Genomic DNA, 22946 nt, shown 5'->3' with positions numbered 1-22946 from the left:
CCGGCGCTTTGTGATTTTTCAGCTTATTTAACGCCTTTTTGGTTTCTTCAAAAGAGGGATTTTCGACGAGCATGTCCGCTGTGATATAGATCTCTTCTTTGTGCTGTTCTTCCTGTATGATGTATACAAGGTCCCTGTATGATGTCCAGGTACCTTTGTATTAGTATGTTAAGTGAAAAAAAGAGCTTTACGCGTTCCTAGGCCTTTGCGAAAACCTATGCCTTTTCCTACTCTTCAATGTTTGTAATGCATGTAATATTTCTTGTTTTGTAATATCTGGACCGATTTATTCTGAAGTAAGTTCTAGGTTCCAGGTTCCCTCTCATCATCGAACAGTTCGTCGATGTATTCTCATCAGGGTTGTACTTTCTCATCCATCTGTGTTATGGTAATCCCGTGTCTATCCAGAACTGCAGTAGTGAGATTTTGTTTTCTTGGTTCTGCCATTTTTTTCAATACGAGATTAGGGAATAGGATAAATAAAAAACAGTGTTCAACATGTCTATCTATTCAATGAATATAAATATAAAGACAAATTCTAACAATATATAAAATAACTATTATAAACTTTTAATTAACTCGATGTAAACTTTTTTTGGTTATTAAATTTAATATTTTCAAAGAAAATCAACAGCCTTAGATTGTGAAATACCTCGTCTCCTCAAAGATTCGTCCATCCGTAATTGTTCTTGCTGAAGCTGCATTCGAATCGCACCAAGCTGCGTTAAAATACTTCGGTTTTGGCCACCTAGACACTCCGTATGATTCAGGATATTTTTTTGAACGGCGGGGATCTGAAACCCACCAACGAAAAATAAAGAACGTTTCGGTCTTAGGCAAGGTTTTAAAAACAAAACACAAACAAAAATAAATAAAATCCATTAGTAGAAAATAAATCTTCAGTGCTTTCAGTGCGTTTTTCACCTTAGAAACCAGCATGTCCGAAGGCCGCTGGAGGTGGAATGGTGTGATCAGATGCTGGAACACAACGAGACACCAAAATACCTCGACATACGTCTGGATAGAACTTTGTCTTATCGATACCGATGTCAAGAAAAAAGTAAGTGCCAGAAATAATCTCATCCGCAAACTAACTAACTAATAGAAAATGGAGAGAACAACCACACACTCTCCGCACTTCTGCCTTAGAATTAAACGGCGACGGTCGACGTGGCTCTAAATGAAACGGTTCGTATAATATCTGGTTGCCTGAAACCGACACCTATCAAAGATATTTGGAATCGCCCCCCACCTATCAGGAGACAGGTAGCATCAGAGGTAGAACGAAAGAAACAAGAGACGGATCGAAGACACCCCTTGTATGATCACCAGACTCAGCCAAGTAGACTAAGATTTCGGAGAAGTTTAGTTTCGAAAAAGACTAACATGAAAAATGGGGATTCCAGGTTTGGGGAGTCTAAGAAGCTCTCTTCAATCCTGACCCCCCGGAGGGAGTGTAGTGGTCGACGTGATGTCGTGTATTGTTCGTCTCCAAAGATCTCTGTCTCTGGTCATTTCTTTTAACTCATGCATAGGTCTTTTGCATATTCCCGTAATTTGATCGATCCATCTTGTTGAGGATCTTCCTCGTGATCTTCGGCCTTACACCTTTCATTGTATAATGAGTCTTTCCATGTTTTCTGTGTTAGCTCTCATAACATGTCCAAAGTATTTTATTTGTTGGAGATGGACTTTACTGGAGAGTCGTTGGCTAACTTTTAGCTCTCTTAAAATTTAATTATTTGTTCTATGGTCGGTCCAAGGAATTCGTAGCATTCGTTTTCAACAGAACATTTCAGTGGCGTCTATCTTTCTTCTTTCCGAATTTCTCAGGGTCCAAGATTCACATCCGTAGGTCAGTATTGGGAATATTAAGCAGTTGATCAACCTCATCTTTAACGCTCTTGACATTTGACAGTCCTTCCATATTGTGGTCATTTTTGCTGTGGTGACTTTTGCTAGATCACATCTACGTTTTATTTCTTCTTGTAGTGACCCTGTTTGTGATTAATGATACCAGATATAAGTATGAGCTCACAACCTCAAACCGATCAATTGTGGTTATGTGTGGATGATTGTTATGTAGTCTATCCACTATCATGATCTTTGTCTTTGATATGTTTAATTGCAGACCAAATATTTGACTTTCGTTTTAAACCAGTCGTATAAGATCAATCAGCTCTGCTTGACTATTTGCAAGAAGGGCTGCGTCATCTGCGAAACGTAGGTTGTTTATTTTATGACCATTTATTGAGATGCCTTTTTCCCATCCTTCAAGTGCTCTTCTCATCATATGCTCTCCATATATATTTAATAATTGTGGAGATAGTATACATCCCTGTCACCCCGTTCGGGATGAAATTCGTTTGAAAGTGTATCAAGCACTTTAACTGATCCAGTAGTGTGTTCGTATAGTTCAGTTATAAGCGAAATAAGGTGTTGAGGTACGCCTACTTCTTTTAGTATTTGCCATAAGTGTCTCCACTTCACCCTATCGAACACCTTACGATAATCTATAAAGCATATGTACAGTGGAATATTGAATTCCCTAGATTTTTCGATTATCTGTCTTATATTCAACATGTGTTCTCTAGCATAGGCGTAACCAGGGGGGGGGGTTTGGGGGTTGTAACCCCCCCCCCATTGGGATGTACTTTGAGCTCTATACGCTTAACACCATAGCCCTCAGAGACCATCCAGTAGTTGTAACCCCCCCTTTCAGGTAGTTGTAACCCCCCTTAGGATCATCCTGGTTACGCCTATGTTCTCTAGTACCTCTACCTTTGTTTGCTCTTGTGGAATTTCTCTTTGAAGGAATGTTTTTAGTCTCTCATTGATTATATATGTAGCATTATTTTACTGGCATGTGATATAAGAGAAATAGTTCTATAATTGTCGCATTTATGGAAGCTGCCTTTTTTATGAACTGTCGTTATTGTAGATTTTGTCCAGTCTTCAGGCCATTGTTTTGAAAGCCATATTTGGTTACAGAGTAGATGAAGTAATTTTACGCCAGTTTCTTCTGTGGCTTTGAGCATTTCTGCTGTTATCATATCTGGACCTGGTGGTTTATTATATTTGAGCTTACTGATCGCCAGTCTTACTTCATTTTCAAGTATATCAGGTTATTCTTCCACCTCGTCAGAGATTTGGTTAATAGGTTATTGGCGTTGATCATCTTTATATAGGTCCCTGCAATACGATCTCCATGTCTCTGCTATATCTTCTCTGTTTGTTCTCAGAGTTCCAGTGTTGTCTTCAATGGCCCAAGTTCTGGCTTTAAAGTCTCTTGTTAAGTAGCGTATTTTTCTAAATAGATCTCTCGGCTGATTATTCTGATCATGTCTCTCAATTTCTTTGCATATACCCTGATAGTACTGGTTTTTGTCTGCTTTGCATCTTCGTTTTATTTCTCTATTGAGGTTTCTTAAACTAGCTTTTTCCCTTTCACTATGCACGCCACTTTGACAAAGATTTCTTCTATTCTCAATGATTTGAAAGGTTTCATCTGTTATCCAGTGTTTCCGTTTCACAGGATTATTTATCTTTGGATGATCAATTGGTGTTGTTATACAATGTTTAAAAGTCTCCCATATTTCTTGTGATGTTCCGTTACGAATAGAGGGCATTATTTTATGTACTTCCTGGAGAAGGTCGTCCTTCTTTCTTAGTTCTACCCTATTTGTCTCTTTTCGTTTGTTGGGCGCTTTAAGTTTAAGCTTTACTTTAGCTACGAGTAAGTATGATCGGATCCGCATATCGCCCCCGGATATGATCTGACTGTTTGAATTGACGATCTCCAGCGAATATTGGTAAGGATGTAATCTATTTGATTTCTAGACCTATCTCCAGGACTTTTCCCAGTATAAAGTCGACGTACATGGTCTAAGAATACATGACGAGGAAATAAAAGAAAGTTCAAAAATATAAATATCTCGGAAACATAATTAAAGAAAATAATTACTTAACGGAAAAAGTGCATTCAACAAAATAAAGAAAGTTCTCTATAGTAGAGACATTACAATACCTTACAGATAAGACTATTAAGATGCCATGTTTTTCTGTTTTACATTATGGTATGGGAAATTAAAATGGCTTTAAAAACAGCAAAAAAAAGGCAAAGCAATAGGTCCAGATCAAATCGCAGTAGAAAGCTTAAAATTCATAAATGATGAAACCTTAGACATTATACCAGACTTGTTGGACACAATGTACAAAACCGGACGTTTACCAAAACAATGGTTACCCTCCACCTCTAGCACTATCCATAAAAATAAAAACACTAAGAACTGCAGTGAATATAATGTAGAACAAAATCATTAGTAAGTCATGTTCTCAAATTATTCTTGAAAATAATACATGGTCGTATAAATAACAAACTGGAAGAAGAAATAGATAATAGTCAGTTTGAGTTCAGAAACGAACTAGGAACCAAAAAGGCGTTATTTGCTTTTATTGTGATAGCTCACAGGCGCGGATCCAAGGGGGGGTCAATGGAGTCAATTGCCCCCTCCTTGAGACTTCGCCCGATGTTGCATTTTTTTTAAGAAAGAGATAATTGCGATTAAAAATAAATAGTGAGTTTTGTGTCCTATTGATAACTGAATAACTGAAACATAAAACAGAATTCCTTCTCCGAAGTACGTGTTCTCAGTCTTACTGTAGGGTGTCGAGTCTTGGACTGTGAATAAAATCGATTTAGGAAGGAGGAAAAGGCAGTTTTTGTTTTTATTTGATTCAGAGTTAGACCACCATCTCCAGATAGCTATTTCTGCATCTCATGCGTCCTCGGTGGAGCTATGCAGTCACAACTCTAAACCAAATATCAACAGCCTGCCGATTTAAGGGAAATCACCGCGATGCAATGATTCCACCTTTGAGACGCAAAACAGCGACATCTCTCGTAAAACAAGGAAGACGAGAAGCCCCAGATACAAAGTTTACTATTAAAATAACTGAAATAAAAATAATAAACAATATTTTAAATCCAAGACTCTTTGTTAAAATTGATCTACTTAAATCGCCTTGAGGTTATGAAGGTAGAAATGTGGTGCTATAGAACAATTTTAAAAATATCTTGGGTGAAGAAGATTTGAAACTTCACCATACTAGAACGTCTCAGCAAGACTACTGAGATTATAGAAGGCATCAAGAAGAGAAAAGTGGAGTATTTTGGATATGTAATGAGAAGTTTCAAATATAGGTTGCCACAAAATGCAAGGTATAAAAGTGAAAATAGAAGCCAGACGCAGTCCAGGACGAAGAAGCACTTCGTGGTTGATTTAGGGTGGCAGTGAATAAAATAATTAAGATAGCTATGATATAAACCAACGTTCTGAAAGGACATGATACATGAAGAAACAGAAAGTAACGACCCATTCCGAAAAAAAATCCTGCGTACACGAGTGACGAGAAAATTTTTATTTCATTGCCCCCTCCTTGCAAGGTTGCTGGATCCGCCGTTGATAGCTCAAAGATGGATATGAATGTGGATGTGTATGTTTGTTGATTTTGAAAGAACATTTGACAAAGTGAAACATGGAAAATTAGTCCCAATTCTAAGAACAAAAACCATAGGCAATAGGGACTAGAATAATAACAAATCTTTAATGGAATCAAATAGCACAAATTGTAGAGAGGAGTTAGGAAGTCAGGGAAGTATTATGTCTACATTACTATTCAATGTATCTATATAGTGAATCGATTTTTGAAGAAACATTACTATCTGAAAGTGAACGAATAATAATATATGCAAGAGCTATTAACAATATAAGATACTCAGATATGGACTAAAAATGAATATAAAAAAGACTAAATATATTAAAGTAAACAAATATACATTTAGGAAATATACGGATAAAGGGTTGAAAAATACAGATACCTGGGAGCCTGGATTTCAGAAGGCCAGGATAGAAATAGTGAAAAATGCATTTGTAAAAATGAAAACAATTCTGTGCAATAAAGACCTTAGATTAGAACTGAGAGTAAGAGCTCCGAGATGTTCCTTGTTTTATATACTTCAATAAGGACTTGAGTTGACACTGAAGCAAGAACACATAAACTACAGTCATTTGAAATGTGGTGTTACAAATGGATGCTTAGATCCATCAATAAAACGAACAAGAAAGCATTGTAAGAAATGGGCAAAAAACACGAAATACTAAACACGATACAAATAAGAAAGTTTCTCACTGAGAAATAAGGCCGATTTCTCATACCTGAGTTAATCTACAGTTCAATTGACTGACGTTCATCCGTGAACTTGGTTTTGTTTGGAAATGCAATTCTCATTGTCAGTTCATGTTCTACAACGTAACTAGTAGCTTTCGAAAAATGCCAATAGATGGCAAAAGGTAAAACTGTCGCCATTCTGAATGACCTGCTTTATGCTGTTTCTGAATAAAGTTAATTTTAAGTATTTATAGTCAAACAGTTATTTTAAAAATTATAAATAAAACTAATAAAAATAATGTTATCGTTTATCGTTATGCTTAATATAACGTTTCATCTCAAGTTGCAATAATACAACGCATGTGTTATCCTTGCAATCATCTGAACTGGGTTCAGTGGATTCTGATCGGCCGAATTTCAGCGTTCAAGTTGAACGTAGTTTAAAACTGCTATCGGTTGAACGTGAATTAAGAAAGACGATTTTGACTTTAAACTGACGTTCACTAGAAGTTCAGGTTAAACTGGAGTTGAACTCGATATGAGAAATCGGCCCTAAGATTGATAATACATGAAAAGATAAAAGGAGGAAGAAATATGTGAAGTATGTCTCTGAAACATTTTATTATTTTTATCTGATATTATTGATTCGATCTGTGATATAGATATAAAAGTTTAGTCTTGTTTAGTACTCACCTGCCACCTATCTTCCAGTCGTCTAATCGCATCTGAACCCTGTCTCGCACTGTTGAACGGTACAGAATTCTTTAATTCTTTGGCAACGGGCGAGTGCGCTTTCAATAACGGCACGGGCAGATTATCGTCAAACCTGCTGGAATTACTTCTTCTTTGTAATCTGCAAACATAGTACCATTCAAAATTTAACAAAAGCGAACAAAAATATTAATACATCTAACAATTCTATTTATAATAAAAATTATTTTACGAAAGACGGTTAACATTTAATTTCAATACAAACACCAAAATGTATACTGATCAACGAACTGTCAACACTGATAGAATCGCCATGAAGCGATTAATGCCTTCAGGATGAGATAGAAGATAATCAGGTAAAGGAGGGAAGATAATCGCCATCTTTCGTAAACAAACAAATTGACAGTACTAGTCAGGTACGTCAGGGTTGCCAGATTGGGGTATTTTCACTCAATTTTGGGGTAATTTGAAAACTTATAGGGGAACTTCTCTAAGCAGAAATGGTTGGTAGATTTTTTGGGGTGAAAATTATGGAACATTTTAAGGAGTCATGGGAAATTAAATTTGCGAATGTACACCTAGAACTGTATATTATACTCTCATATAATCGAAGAAGATAGGACCTATGAATTATTTCCAGAGGCCTCTGTTGATAAGTAGTATAATTTTTGTTTACTGTTCTCTACATTTGACTACTAATTTATTAAAATGCGGTGATTTGAGCTTTAATTTGAGGGAATTTCAGTTTCTAAGTGGGGGATTTATAAAATCACATCTGGCAACTCTGATGGTAGTTGCAGCAAATTTTACCTGAAAAATTCTGTCTCTCTAGGACCTCTCTCTTGTATGTTGCAGGCAATCTCGCTTCACTGTTTGAATGGGACGGGGCCATTCCATCAGTGTTGACAGTTCGTTGATACTGATACCATTCTCTTTGACATTTATGAACACCGCTGGGAGTCAAACTGTCAAACATCGTATTTGTTTATACATATTTGTACATTGTTTCTTAAATTTTTTACCGTTCAGTTTTTTAGTTGTATTTTCCGAACATTTTGTTGAAGATTTTGTGTAGATTTTAGTTGCAGAAGTACTTGAACAACTTTATTTAGTTTTAAGCAGTGAATAAATAAACATTAGTGAATATTTTCGAAAGTTGTTGGTAGACAATACAGATGTTGCTAGTAGGTACAAGCAAAAGATCGGCAGGATAAATTTTATAGATTCATTTTCCCTCAAGGAGTCTGAATTAACCTACAGCGGAGAAAGTTTTCCAAGCATAAGTAACATGGACATAGTTAGTGATTTAGCATTTTTATAGGACGTTTTATAGTACTTAACCATGGTTTTTGTCTCTCAGATGATAACTTATTTAGTTGTTTTACGCTTAAAATGTAGCACTGGTAGTGTAGCAAACGGTAACCGATAAAACTGAACTTTATCATGATTACTTCGCATTCTACACTTCAAAACACAACAGAAATGAGGCATATTATCTTTTTAAATTCCAGTGAAAATGTAACCCATGTACGAAACAAACTTATAAAGAAACACAACTAAAATGATCTAAAATAAATTAAGAACTGATAGAATTAACATTTATGTTTGCCTCCCAGCCGCCATATTGATTTAATTTTGACAGTTGGAATGCCACATTTATATGTAAAGTAAAACTGTAAAGCAATTACCTCGGACTTCTTCTCAACAGACTAAGGTCCTGATGTGTGGCACTATGTCTACGTTGTACATCCCCGCTGTAACCGTCCCTCAGACTCATAGACTCCATGCGATTCGCCAATGAATCTATTCTACTTAACGAATCGAAACGGTTGAACGTGGTGTGTCTAGTGGGAGGTTCGTATGAGTTCAAGGAGTCCATGCGTTTCAACGTGTCACGCCGACTGTAACAGTCGAAACGGCTTGGATTATATCTAAAACCAAAAAATATTGGATAGGTTACAATATAATACTTTCTAAAAAGTTAAAATTAAAATAAAAATAATGTTTCTCTATGAAACTAATTACAGTTAAGTCTATTGTTCTTTAATCGCGCGTCATTAATACCTGGCAAGGTAAAACACTACTTTTTATCTAGTATCATTGTCTTTCACACATGAAACTGAAGACAAAACAGCTACCGCCTGTTATGAAGTAAAGACACATGTGATTTTTATGAACGCTCTAGACTCAGTACATCGAAAAGAGATAGGTACAAAAAAGAAGCTTGGGGACGTTTTCAGATTTTAAGTACAATTTGTGACGTTTTTGGTTTGTTTACTTGTGGCTGTCATGCTTGTTGGATTTTGTGCCGTTTTCTTCTGTTTTACATTTATAAGTTATTTATATTACACAAACAGTTGTTTTTAGAACTAATTTTATATTTGAGTTTAAAATTTTATGGTAAGTGTATTTTATTTTGCCATTAATTTACATACAAAGTTAACCTCATTCACACAGTTAAGAAATGGTTGTGTTTAAGTTTCCGCAAAAATGAAAGAAATGACAAAAAGAAAATATTTTATTGACATTTTTTAGGTTATTCCTGGAAAAACTACTTATTTATTAATCACTAATGATATTAAAAGAATTTATTAAGCTACTTCAAATGTAGCTGTAATTCTGCACCAAAATTTTGAAGCAAAACTAACATTTTACATTTATTTGATAAAGTCAAATTTTATAATATCATCTGTGATCGGAGCAGTAGCCACTTTCTGTCACTTGCTGCTGCGTGGAGTAAATTTCCGACTTATTTTGTATGCTTTAAAAGAAGACGCACGGGTAAAGAACCATGGACCCAACTGTAAATCGATCCTTTTTTCATAAATTTGAAATATAGTACATTGTACGTTGTTAAAAAAAATTTTTGAAGTTATACTTCTTTACGGGCGTAATGACGGTGAAATTTTATATGGGAAAACCTAGCGACCGGGCGCATGCGCATTATAACTTTGTTCTGATTGGATGTTCAAATGACATGACAAAAATTATCCAATATGGCAGCTGTGGCACAGCTGTGGGACTGTGCATGGTTTGGTTATAATGTATGCTTGTTGCGTTTTAAAATTTGTAGGAAGAGAAACAACAAACAAAAAGTTAGTTAATGGTTATACTGCCTTTTTAAATAGTTTTCATATTATATTTTTGGACTTATTTACATAGAAGAGATGATTGTTGCATGCCAATGTGAAAGCTCATCAAACTGTGCCTAGTATGAGTGCCGCAGATCTCGCTTATTCAAAGCTAAAGAATCTTTCACTGGTAAGTGTTTTATAAATAGTTGATCAAAGTTTGTTATGATATTTGAACATAGCCACTTTGCACGACGCAAGTGATTGCGAAATTTATTAGTCGTTATACGGGCTCCGATACCTACCATGAACCTACCAAAATACATAAGTAGTATGTAATACTTTTATTTTACACCTTAATATTCACCTAATATATTGTCTTCTTACTCTATGTTTTGTTGTATTTTTTCAATTCTAAATCATTTCAATTCAAAATCAAAATAATTTGATTTACATAAGTTAAAAATGTCAAAAGGTTAATCTCTTTAGTTAGACGATCTTCGCACATAATGACAAGCTGTCTCTGTGGCGAAATTTTAATGCGGGTGAATCCCAATAGGGCTTTTCATTCACAGTCATTTGTTTCGAGCTTCTGTCATATGTCATATAATCCGTGTATATTAATATTATACACAGTTTATACAACATATGACAGAAGCTCGAAACAAATGACAGTCGATGAAAAGCCCTATACAACGCCAATACCAGCCGCGTGGTAAGTTGGTTCGAATCCCAATAGAAACTTTTATTTTTTTATTTTTTTTTATACATTTTATGATTGCAAGTATATTTATTATATAATTTTATTTTCAGAAAATACGTATTTAGTTAAAAATTTTTCCGACAATTAATCATGCCTATTCTGTAACTCATTTCGATGATAGAAGTCAGTAAAATCGAATAGAAGTGACCAAGTCGAATAGAAATAGTCCGAATCCGTATTCCATAACTACTTCGGAATCTCTACAATCGTAATGTGAATAGAAATCACTTCGACAGCATTTACCCTGTCGAGATGAGATTTCGATTATCGGAATTGTGGTTGACGCAAGCGCATTTTGTTTTGTTTTGACGTTTATATTTTATATATAAAAATAATTAATTACATACTACTTATTTATAATTATTTATAGTATTTGTACCTTTTTTTAGCTGCTTAATTTTTAGTCTGTGGTGTTATTTGTTTAGAGAACTATATATATTTCATTTAGACATGTTGTACGAGTATGAATAATTGGACCTAACCTTATTTATTTGCTACTTGGCGTCTGAATGTTTCCCATTCACATTGTTGCCATATTTTGTTCGCATATTTCTTGTACAATTGCAATCAATGGTATAATGCACAAGAATAGCATACGATAGACTTCTTATGCGTTAATTGATAAATAAATATTATACCAGTATACTTGTATAATTTATCAGTCAACGCTCATAGTCTGAACAAATTATAGAAAAGATGCCATTTTTGGGAAAAGCTGTTTAGCAGTTATTTCAACTGGAATCGAATCTTAAAGATTGCATATTATTAGTAATATCAATTTTAAATAATTTATTAATAATAATGAATTAATAACATCAATTTAAATATCTTTGATTTAAAAGCATTTATACTTCTTATCTTCACTTATCTTTTTTATTTATCAGTTTATCTTCTTTTTTATATCAATTTTAATTAACTTTAATTTAAAACCATTTATCCTCTTTTGAGCTTTTTGCATCCAGTATTTACACGAATATTTTATTTACTTCTCAAAACTTTGAGGATAGTATGAAGAAAGTATGAAAACATTGAGGAAATGGCAACGGTGTCATATTTCAAGTAACAAAATAGGTCACAGAACACAATTTCGCTGGTTACTGCGCGGTTGCCACCTCCTCAGAACCGCGTGAAATAGAAGTCAGAGATGTCGATTACGATATTAGTTACAGAATACCGATCCAAACACAAAAATGACGCGATAGATATCAAACATTCCGATTTTGGGTAATTACGATTCGACTTGGTCATTTCTATTCGATTTGTTAAAAGTTACAGAATAGGGCTGAATGTTCAGAAATCATTTGTGGCATTTTTAATGTGTTTTTTGGCACTGTTTTAATAAAAAATTTTGAGAAGTAGTAAGTATAAATTAATTTAATATTTAAATAAAATATAAATAAAAAGTATATTAATTTCGTTTATAATCATATAATCATATAATAGAAGTATAACTTCTTACGTGCGTACAAAGTACACACACATTTTTTTTTAACTCAGTACAAACTTATAGAAGTTACGACAATATAGAACATGCAGTTATTCGTAAGCGCAGGTGAGTATTGGTCCAAAAAGAGAAAAAAACTTATAAATGCTTGCACCAACCTGTCATGCAGCTGTATTCACTCTTAATTACTAAACAGAAAAATCGTATAAAATCGTATTCAATTGCGAACTAAGCCTAAAAGGCTCATTACCATATCAATCAACAGCACAAAGATTATGACATGGCGACCCTGCAAAAAGGCATAATCTGATCTAAAGAGAAAAATAATGGAAATATTCATCACAAATTGGAAAGGAAGAAGGAAAAATGGACGAATTGGACATTTTACGAATCCTGGATGTAGCTATAAACTAGATGGATGGAATACACCGAATCACGAAGGGATGATGCAAAAACACACGTGATATGCGTCTGTTTCTCGTATAATAAAGCGGTATAATGAGACTGGAGAATACAAACGCCTATCAGGCCAAGGACGAAAAATATGTACAAAGTCAATATTCGAGACGTCAATATTTGCGAAAGCCCACACTTACAGCGCCCAATCTCAAAAAAGAATTACTGATCACAACACTATTTGAGACTTCAATATTTGGGGAAACCCACATTTACAGCTCCCAATGTTAAATAAGTATTACTGATCACAACACAAGTGTCAAACAGTCACGAGAAGACTTGAAAGAACTTGGTTTAAATCCAAAACGGCCTGCCAGAGTTCCAGGGCTCTTGCAACGGCACAAAACCCAACGGTTGCAATATGCAAGAGCCCATGTTAACTGGAACGAACATCAATGGGAAAGAGTTCGTTTCACAGATGAAACAAGCATACAATTATGGAAGCCAGATGGTCGTGGTCGAGTATACAGAATGCCTGGGGAAGATTTTGCAGAATGTAATCTTATACATAATGTTAGCTTTGGTGGCAGTTCCATTATTATGTTATGGGGTGGAATTAGTTGGGAGAGTCATACGGAGCTTATTGAGATGAATATTAGAATAAATGTTGAATGATACATAAGTAACATCCTCGAAGAGGATGTTTTTGGATGAGCAACATCTTCTAAACTGGCCACCAATGAGTCCTGCTGCAAATCCTATAGAACATGTCTGGGACATCCTAAAACGACGTGTATGAGCAAGACATCCAGCTGTAGACTCAATTGCAGAATTAAGAATTGCTGCACACGAGGAATGGAATCGACTTCCGCAAGAAACCATCCAAGACCTTCTGTGAAGCATGTCTAGAAGGATGCAGGCAATCACTAGAGCTAGAGGAGGGAATACTAAGTACTAAATTGTTACAATGTTGTCGTAAAAAGTGTTCTATTGTCGTTATTTTTTCTCTTTCTAATTTAATGTTATAAGCAAAATCAGACTATTTCATTAATTGCTGTACAAAGGGCCTAGCCGGGTAAGATGATGAAAAGTGCCCCCAACTCGATTCGAATTCCATATAGGTCACCGTTTAGCATATATAGTGAAACTAACTTTCTGAAATTTTTAGCCCCCTAGGTGGTCATGTGACCCACCTAGAGCCTAATTAGGCTTTTTATGTTTTTATTTTTTATCTCAGCCGCATCGAGAACTAGCGAAAAACTTTAAATAAAAAATTTGTAAAATTTAAAAAGTTCTGTGCGAAAAATTTTTTTTTTAATTTTTAGCGGGAAATTTAAATTTTAGAACGATTTTAAAATTTTAAATTAGTATAAAAACATAACTGAGATATTCGTTTTCACGAAAAAAATATATAACGTGTATTTTTGCATAATATTTCACCCTGAATTTTTTGAAATTTTTAAAATTGGTCAACGCACCTTCAAAAATAAAAAACCGCATTTTTTCGGTTTTTTTTTCGTTTTTTGATACAATTTTATACATATTTTTTTAAAAAGGTAACACCGTCACTGGTGCAGGTAAAAAATTTAAAAATAATTGGGGTTTGCCTAATAAAAATTTTTTGTAATACCATCCATTTTCAAGATACAGGGCTTTGAAGAAAACAAAATTTTACACATTTTTTACGATTTTGCCGAAACTACTGGCAACATTGTAATAAAACTTGGCGAGTTTTAAGAGGTAGTTATTGTGCATATTTTGACATACAATTAAGGATTTGATATTCATCATTGGCGCGCTTAGGGGTCATGGTCTGAATTTTCAAAGAAAAAAAGATAGTACGCCACTGACATATTTCAAATTAACAATCATTTTTAAATTCCTCATTCAATTTGCGATAAAAAAACTGTCTTATCATTTTTTTATACGAGGCGCCGTTTTGCTGCAAAAAATAAAATATCTTAACGCTTCCAAAGTATTCGAGTTAGTTTTTATAATGGACGTACGAGTTTACTTATGTAGATGTAGAAACTACTAATAGAAGTTCGAATACTTTGTAAGGGTTAAGATGTTTTATTTTTTGAATAAAAATGGCGCGTCGTATGAAAAAATAGGAAGATAGAGTTTTTGTCACAAATTAAACGAGGAATTCAAAAAGGATTGTTAATTTGATATATGTCAGTGACGTACTATCTTTTTTCTTTAAAAAGTTCAGACTATTACCCGTATACGCGCCAATGATAAATATAAAATTCTTAATTGTATGTCAAAAAATGCACAACAACTACCTCTTAAAACTCGCCAAATTTTATTACAATGTTGCCAGTGGTTTCGGCAAAATCATAAAAAATGTGTAAAATTTTGTTTTCTTCAACGCCCTGTATATTGAAAATGGATGGGATTACAAAAAATTTTTATTACGCAAACCCCAATTATTTTTCAGTTTTTTACCTATTCTAGTGACGGTATTACCTTTTTTGAAAAATATGTATAAAATTGTATCAAAAAACGAAAAAAAAAAAACCGAAAAAATGCGGTTTTTTATTTTTAAAGGTGCGTTTCACCAATTTTAAAAATTTGAAAAAATTCAGGGTGAAATATTATGCAAAAATACACGTTATATATTTTTTTCGTGAAAACGAATATCTTAGTTATTTTTTTATACTCATTTAAAATTTTAAAATTGTTCTAAAATTTAAATTTCCCGCCAAAAATTAAAAAAAAATTTTGGATAGAACTTTTTAAATCTTACAACTTTTTTATTTAAAGTTTTTCGCTAGTTCTCGATGCGGCTGAGATAAAAAATAAAAACTTAAAAAGCCTAATTAGGCTCTAGGTGGGTCACATGACCACCTAGGGGGCTAAAAATTTCAGAAAGTTAGTTTCACTATATATGCTAAACGGTGACCTATATGGAATTCGAATCGAGTTGGGGGCACTTTTCATCATCTTACCCGGCTAGGCCCTTTGTTGTAGCTCTCCAATATTCAATTTACTTTACAATGAATATATTATGTAGAATAGTCCAGTACAACTTATTTAGTAATAAAAAGTACAAATCTTTTCAAAAGAAAAAAAAAATTAATTCAGACACAGACTCAAAATAAAATCTACAATATTTTTGCCTGTGAGTGTATATAATGACTTCACACTTAACACTTTTTAAAGGAAAAATATGACGAGATAAATTGTACACACCAAATGAAGGGTACAGGCAAAGAAGGTGCTATGTCAATTTTTGTAGAAAATGAGTTTCTGGTCTCCTCTGTTAGCCAGAGATCTCGACTACCATTCCCTAAATCAATCACCGGCTATGAACGTGTTGAGTCAGGAATAACAATATATTTTAATTTCTCTAGTCAGGCTAAGAAGGTGGCAAGTCCGCGCGGTCCCGGCGAAAAAACTGCTATGTCATGTTGTACACTTAGGCTGATGTCATCGCTGTAATTCCAGCAAATTTAGTAAATAAACGAGTTTTCGTCAGTGCATAAATAATAAACAAACACCAGAGAGTCTTAATCTTTAAAACCATTTTTCTCGAAACTTATTATGTTGACATAGCACCTTCTTTGCCTGTACCCTTCAAATAATTATACTTTCTAATTACCGTGACAACAGTTACACTATACGGTACTAATAATTCACTTAATTTACCTTGCAGATGATGATGATGATGATTCCGGGAACACAGATGTGGATGGAATGTTGTAAGAATATGGGTTACGTCTAGAAACTGGCGGCGAATAATGCGAGAGTGATTTGGAAGAAATATCGGTAGGATTATTACGAATACTGCATTCGGAATTGGCGTGTTTGCGAAAACTGTACCTGGTTGATTGGAGCTCCTGCTTTCGTCGCAACAGATCCTCGCTGTGCCTTCGCATCTGAAACAACAAATCAATTCTTGATTCATACATAAAACCAAATTTTTCTTAATATCTGATGATTACTATAGTGTAAATATATACACCAAATCCGCACTACACTGCGATTTTACAGTATTACAACGTAAAAATGAAGGTGTAAACTATTCAGTGCCCTCAGCTATACATATAACTTAGTATAGTAATGCATTGTGCGAATTTGAACTGGAGGCAATTCCTAATTGTATATAAAATGTTGTCCTAATGTAAAACGGATAAATAATAATAAAAGATAAAAAACGGACGAGAAAAGATATTTTGCATGATACACAAAATGTTTGAGAGAGAGCACTGAATGGAGAAGACTTGCCAGCAATATATGTCATCAATAAATAAGAAAGTAAATAGAAAAAACTGGGACTTTATAGAACGACCATAAAGGAAAAATTATAAATATACATATAAAGGAGAAAATCTGAGAAGACCAGGCAGGGTTCACAGCGAGAAAAGCATGCTTACACAACACAAATTAGCAGCCTACCATAGCATGATACATAGACTGACAGAAATTCCCATGTCAAAAAAATAACTTCGAAATAGAACTGAACATCATTAAACAAATAGCAGTAAACAATGGCTATAACGAGCAAACAATTAATAAAATTTTAAACCAAAAACTGCATAAGAAAGCCCTGAAATTAGTCTATCCACCACCACAGACAGAACCCAGTACCTTCTGCTCTATCACATATACTGGCAAGATAACAACAAAAATAGCCAGATACATAAAAAAGAAAGGAATAACACCAGCTTTCAGAACTAACAACAACTTAAGCAAACATATTAAAAACAATAAAAGCCGAAAGAGAAAGCAACTACAGAGTGGTGTGTACAAACTAACTTGTGGTGACTGTCCGAAAACTTACATCGGTCAAACTGGCAGAACCTTTGACAAACGGATAGCAGAACACAAAAGGGCTTTCAACAATAGAAAAACAGATACTTCTACATACGCACTTCACCTTCTAGATCATAATCATTGTTTTAATGAACGGTTTCAAATTCTGCAAATTCAAAATAAAGGCCTTAAGCTATCTTTATTAGAATCTATGGAAATTAATAAATTAAAAATACAGATATAATTCTGATTACCAACTCGAGACAAACAGCTCCCCACTCCTCAACCTCTTCAGTTAAAGACCTTAAAAAGGCAAACACATTGTAAACTAAATCACTTGAGAAAGGCACTTTGCCGAAACAGCTGTAGTCAAATAGTTGTATTAAATTTTGTGGAAGTATAGAAAACAAACGTTTTCAGTGTTTTATTGTTATATAAAATGAACTTCCATCAAGTAACGGTCGAATCCATCAATTATTTAACTGAAGAAGATATAAAAAAATAGACTAGACTAGGACAAACAAGACACTACATACGAATACGACAATTGAACCCGGTACCTACTGTTGGATAAGAACATCAGTATAAAAACAAAAAAGAATATACAGGGTGTCCCGGAAAATAGTGCGTTCCTTCAAGGTATGGGCTAAGTGCACCATTTAGAGCAAAAAAGTCTAATAAATTTTTTTTGTTAAGTCAACCGTTTTCAAAAAATAATTTATTAATTTTAATGCATTTGATTAATGTCCACAGAAAAGCAAATACAACCGGCAGCGCTGCGTTCCTTCTGTGCTAAAATAATTTTACTGTAACTCAACTATCATGAATCATCGATCATAGGCATAATATACATTGATAAAATACTGATAACAGTAATAGAAAAACAGCATAATATTTGTGTTTATTAAATATCTAATAAATAAGGTTTGTATAGTGTTTTAACTTACATAAAAATTTTTTATTACAATAAAGCTACGTCTTCAAGAAGCATCGATAGAACATGTTGCAAACATTTGAGTACCTGCATTTCTCCATTCAATCTTCTGGGAAGTTCGAATGGTTCAATTAGATGATTATAAAAAATATTCCCAGCCCACAAATTCATACTTTTGTCAACCACGAAGTTAAACACACCATTCGTAAAAATAAACTTTATCTGCACATAACACTTTACACAGAAATTCGGGTTCTCTGAGGATCTTATTTTACTTGGAGGTAAATAGCCTTGCTGTAAATCTTGCACTAAACGTAATTAACATAATATCATGATACTCGCTATCGAAATCATAACAATATCACAACAATAGGATGTACCTATTCTGGGGTTACAGGTGATTATGATATGACTGTTTGTGTTTACAATTTGTATATTTTTATCTAAGCTGTGTCAAAATAAATAAAACTGCCGTGTTGCCAAATGTAAATTTTCGTAAAATACATTATTTTAATTTTTTGGGGCAACAGATGACTTTAGAAAAAAATTTATAAGAAAGTTTTCTTTTAAATGGTGCATTCTACCCACACCTTTAAGGAACGCACTATTTTCCGGGACACCCTGTATAACATCATGACAAGAATTATCCTGACTTATGGGTGTGAAAATTGGATAATAAGATTAGATAATAAGAGCAACAGAGATGGAATTCCTAAGAAGCTGCAGAATAACAAGAAAATATAGAATAAATATCATAGAGATTAAGAAAAGAATGGGAATAAACTCAGATATAGTAGACGACATAAAACAGAAGAGATTAATCTGGTAGAAGAGCAGACAAAAAACGTTAGATAAACAGAATAACAAAGTGGAGCCCGATAGGAAGAGAGGCTGACCCCAAGAGCTTTCAAAAATGAAGTGAACGAAGCAATAGAAACAAGAAATCTGCAGGAAGGAGACTGGCAAAATAGAAAGAATTGGAGAGAACGGTTGAGTGAAAAAATACAGTGAAAACTGTGGAAATCCATAGTATATATAGAGTGATGTAGTGGTATTAAAAAATTAAGGTACATTCTTTACATCATTACCTGTTCCTGTCTATGAACACTTAACTGGTCTTCAATCATCCTCTCCTCTTGCATCCGCAACAACTGTTGCTCCAACCTTTTATTCTCCAAATCCCTCTCTCGCCTTTCCTGCTCTTCTCGCATCTGTTGCAATCTTCTTTTCTCTTCGATCTGAAGTCGCAACTCTCGCTGATACGCGTCCCTTTTAAGGCGCTCCTGAAAAGCAACACCACTAAATTTTACCTTTTTAAAATTAAGAGAGAAGATCTACGACTACGACTTACCCTCTCTAGTTCGTCGGAGCGTGATTCTCGGTAAACGAAACCGTCGGTAAAACTGGAACTATACAAGTCAGACATCAGCCTCTCTAAAAAATACAAAAACAGAATATGAATCTGGCAGATCAATCAAATTGTTTAAATAGATATAAGAAAAAAATATCCTATCGACTATCGTAGGAGGCGCAGGACTCGTGTGTCTCATCTGTCTCGTAGAATTCTTGTGGAAGAATAGTCGTGGCAAAAGACACAATACTCGCAGTGTATTATAAATACTAAGCCCGGTATTTTCACCTCCGAATAACTAGTTATCTGGAAGTTAATTTGATAGATTTACATGTAATCTGCCGGATAAACTTCCCGATAACTATTTAATCGGAGGTGAAAAGACCGGGTCTTAATATTGTATCGCGTAAAAAGTTAAAACTTATCTCGGTCCCCTAGATATACCAATAATTCGTTAAGTTTAAGTTGTACGTTTAAATTGTAAGTGGGTCATCGCAAATTAGTGGAAGCTGTAATTGGAGTAATAAGTTTGCGGCATATCTAGGTAAGTGATACCCGGCAGATAAGGTAAGGACATATGTCTTATGAGCTCATAATATAACGAGCGATCCACAATTATTGGGATCAAAGCTAGCCGTGCAAAAAATTACGTATGTCTTGTTTTAATCTGAATTTATATCATTGGTTTATCAATTAATTTTGATTAACATTATAAAACATAAAAAATCAGTCAAAACCTTTAACACAGAATTTTATTCAAAAATAAAAAGAATTAACAAAATTATAAGTAACAATAATAAATAAAATCAAATAAGAAGCTGTATATGTCCACCACCAACATCTCTACATAACCTAACTTTTTTTGTTAAGTTGACGTACACTGCCACAGCCACCTTTACTTAACAAGCCATGAAGTTGAAACTTGGCAACATCTAATGGTAGACCGGTTAAGTCTGTCAGTTCTCATTTGTTGGTAAACAATATTCACCACATTTACAGAGAAACTGAAAAATTTTACAGTATTTCGTGCTACAAATTATAAAGAGCTTTAAAAGGTATGTTATTAAGATGATTCTAGTTCAAACAGCTTGTTTTTTGCAGTAAAGGAGAGACAACTGAAGCAGATTTCTATGATTATTTGCAAAGGGATGGTTTGTGCTTAACAACGGATCCAGTAAAATTTATTTATTATCACCTTTGTTTAACATTTGAATTTATTATTAACAATCCCAATCTTAAAAAATTATTTTTGCAAAACAATTATTGTCACCTGATGTTATTATCATCTTGAAAAGTTTACAACAGCATGAAGGGTTTCGCCTAAATTTTGAATTATAGTGTGAATGTGAGGAAATTGCCTTCAAAGTTTATTCTGCTATTATAAAAATTATGTGTACTATTGTTTTAAATAATTATACAAACATAGCAGCCTTCAAAGTAACGAATCTTCAAAAAAGTATAAAAAGAAAAATAACGATAAGGGCGATAACAAAAAAGAAAGTTATCTACTCTCTAAACCCCAACAATGCACATCGAACATCGTGAGCAATTGTTTTTATAGTTATTTCTAGCGATATTTTGTATATAATTTAAGATAAGAGATATAGATTAAAATAAGATATTATTTATTTAAAATAAAGTATTTTACACATATTCTTGTCATTGTTTTTTTGTATAATAAACGTTACTTACAAGAAATTACTTTTAATTTGATGTTGTAAAAGCTTCTAATTAATATATTTTCCTGTTCGACTCAAAAAATACTATAAATTTTACTTGAATTTGTACTTTAAAATCGTGGTTTCGAATGTCACGACTACCGACGTCATCAATTGCGACGCTGCCTGTTTCTCTTCATGGCTTGTAAAGTAAAGGTGGCTGTGACACTGCAAAGTTGACGTAAACTGGAAAGTATATCTGAATTAAGAATATACATATACTGTATAGCTATCTCTGTCGTTCAGAGCCACCTATGGTGACAATAATTTTGGATCACACGTTATCTACCGATAAAGGCCTAAGAGACTGTATATAACCTGGCCTAATATGTTTAATTTGCCATATGGAAGAAAAATATTTGTCACACTTTAGATAGAACTTTTGAAATTGGTATTCTCAGAAATATGTAGTAAATATACATGCCACTAAATACCACTTTTCGAGTTGTTTGTTACAGATAAGTATTTATAAATAGCATATTTACTGTTAAATGATTCATGATTTTCTATAGTAGGTATTAGAATATTTTAAGAAGATAACGAAAGAGACCAGAAAATTCGGTTATTAATACACTCCTGGCCAAAAAAATCGGGACACCTTGTCATTTTTGATGTCTCGAATCTCCTAAACTTGTTGTCCGATTTTAGTTTTATTCTCTAAGAATATGGATGTAGTAATAGTGTTGCTGAACAGGTAAATGTCATTGTATACCGGGTGTAACAATAATACTGTGTTTTTTCTGAAAATTCGTAACACCCTGTGGAATATTCTAGCATTTAAAAAATATTGAAATCAAAACTCAATTGTAGCCTTAGCCTTACTTAACATTCTGCTTTTTGACTCATTCACTTATGTTAAATAATGAAAAAGTTAGGTACTTTGACAACTATCCATGTTCATCATCAATACAGGGTGTTTCTAAATAAGTGCGACAAACTTTAAGGGGTGATTTTACATGAGAAAATAATGACAATTTTATTTATAATCATATGTCCGCAAACGCTTCGTTTCCGGACATTGACATCCGGAAATCGTCCGCAAAATTGACGATTTATTTATTGCTCTTAAACCAGTTGAGATATGCAAATGAAATTTGGTAGGTTTTAAGAGGTAGTTTTTTGACACTTTTTGACATACAACTAACAATTTTGTATTCGCCATTGGCGTGCATACAGGTAATATGGCCCCTATGCACGCCAATGGTGAACATAAAATACATAATTGTATGTCAAAAATTGCGCAATAACTGCCTCTTAAATCCCACCAAATTTCATTTGCATATCTCAACCGGTTTTAGAGCAATACATAAATCGTCAGTGTGTAAGAAAAAATTCAACATCCGGCATCTCGGAAACGAAGCATTTGCAGAAATATGTTTATAAAGCAAACTGTCATTATTTTGCATGCAGAATTAACCCTTAAAGTTTGTCGCACTTATGTAGAAGCACCCTGTATTGATGATGAAGAACATGGCTAGTTGTCAAAGTACCTAACTTTTTCATTATCCAACATAAGTGAATGAGTCAAAAAGCAGAATGTTAAGAAAGGCTAAGGCTACAATTGAGTTTTAATTACAATATTTTTTAACTGCTAGAATATTCCACAGGGTGTTACGAACTTTCAGG

At 33.8% G+C, this 22946-nt stretch overlaps 1 protein-coding gene across 10 annotated transcripts in view; it reads right to left on the bottom strand.

The window, feature by feature from the left end:
* Positions 1–492: 492 nt before the first annotated feature.
* The window catches only part of LOC114337039 (uncharacterized), a 75921-nt gene continuing 53467 nt past the window's right edge, over positions 493–22946 (bottom strand). For 8 of the 10 annotated variants that reach the window (XM_050642409.1, XM_050642406.1, XM_050642410.1 and 5 more), the window contains 6 exons: positions 19603–19685; positions 19340–19534; positions 16211–16440; positions 8571–8813; positions 6865–7024; positions 493–794 (listed from right to left, as the gene is read on the bottom strand). In XM_050642409.1, coding sequence (XP_050498366.1) covers positions 618–794; positions 6865–7024; positions 8571–8813; positions 16211–16440; positions 19340–19534; positions 19603–19685 — 1088 coding nt within the window. In that variant the 3' untranslated portion in view covers positions 493–617. The remainder of the gene's footprint in view (positions 795–6864; positions 7025–8570; positions 8814–16210; positions 16441–19339; positions 19535–19602; positions 19686–22946) is intronic. The other 2 variants (XM_050642407.1, XM_050642408.1) reach the window with 2 other exon arrangements.

This window comes from Diabrotica virgifera, chromosome 2 (assembly GCF_917563875.1).
Source record: "Diabrotica virgifera virgifera chromosome 2, PGI_DIABVI_V3a".
NCBI classification, from domain to species: domain Eukaryota; kingdom Metazoa; phylum Arthropoda; class Insecta; order Coleoptera; family Chrysomelidae; genus Diabrotica; species Diabrotica virgifera.
This window is presented reverse-complemented; position numbering and strand designations above follow the sequence as displayed.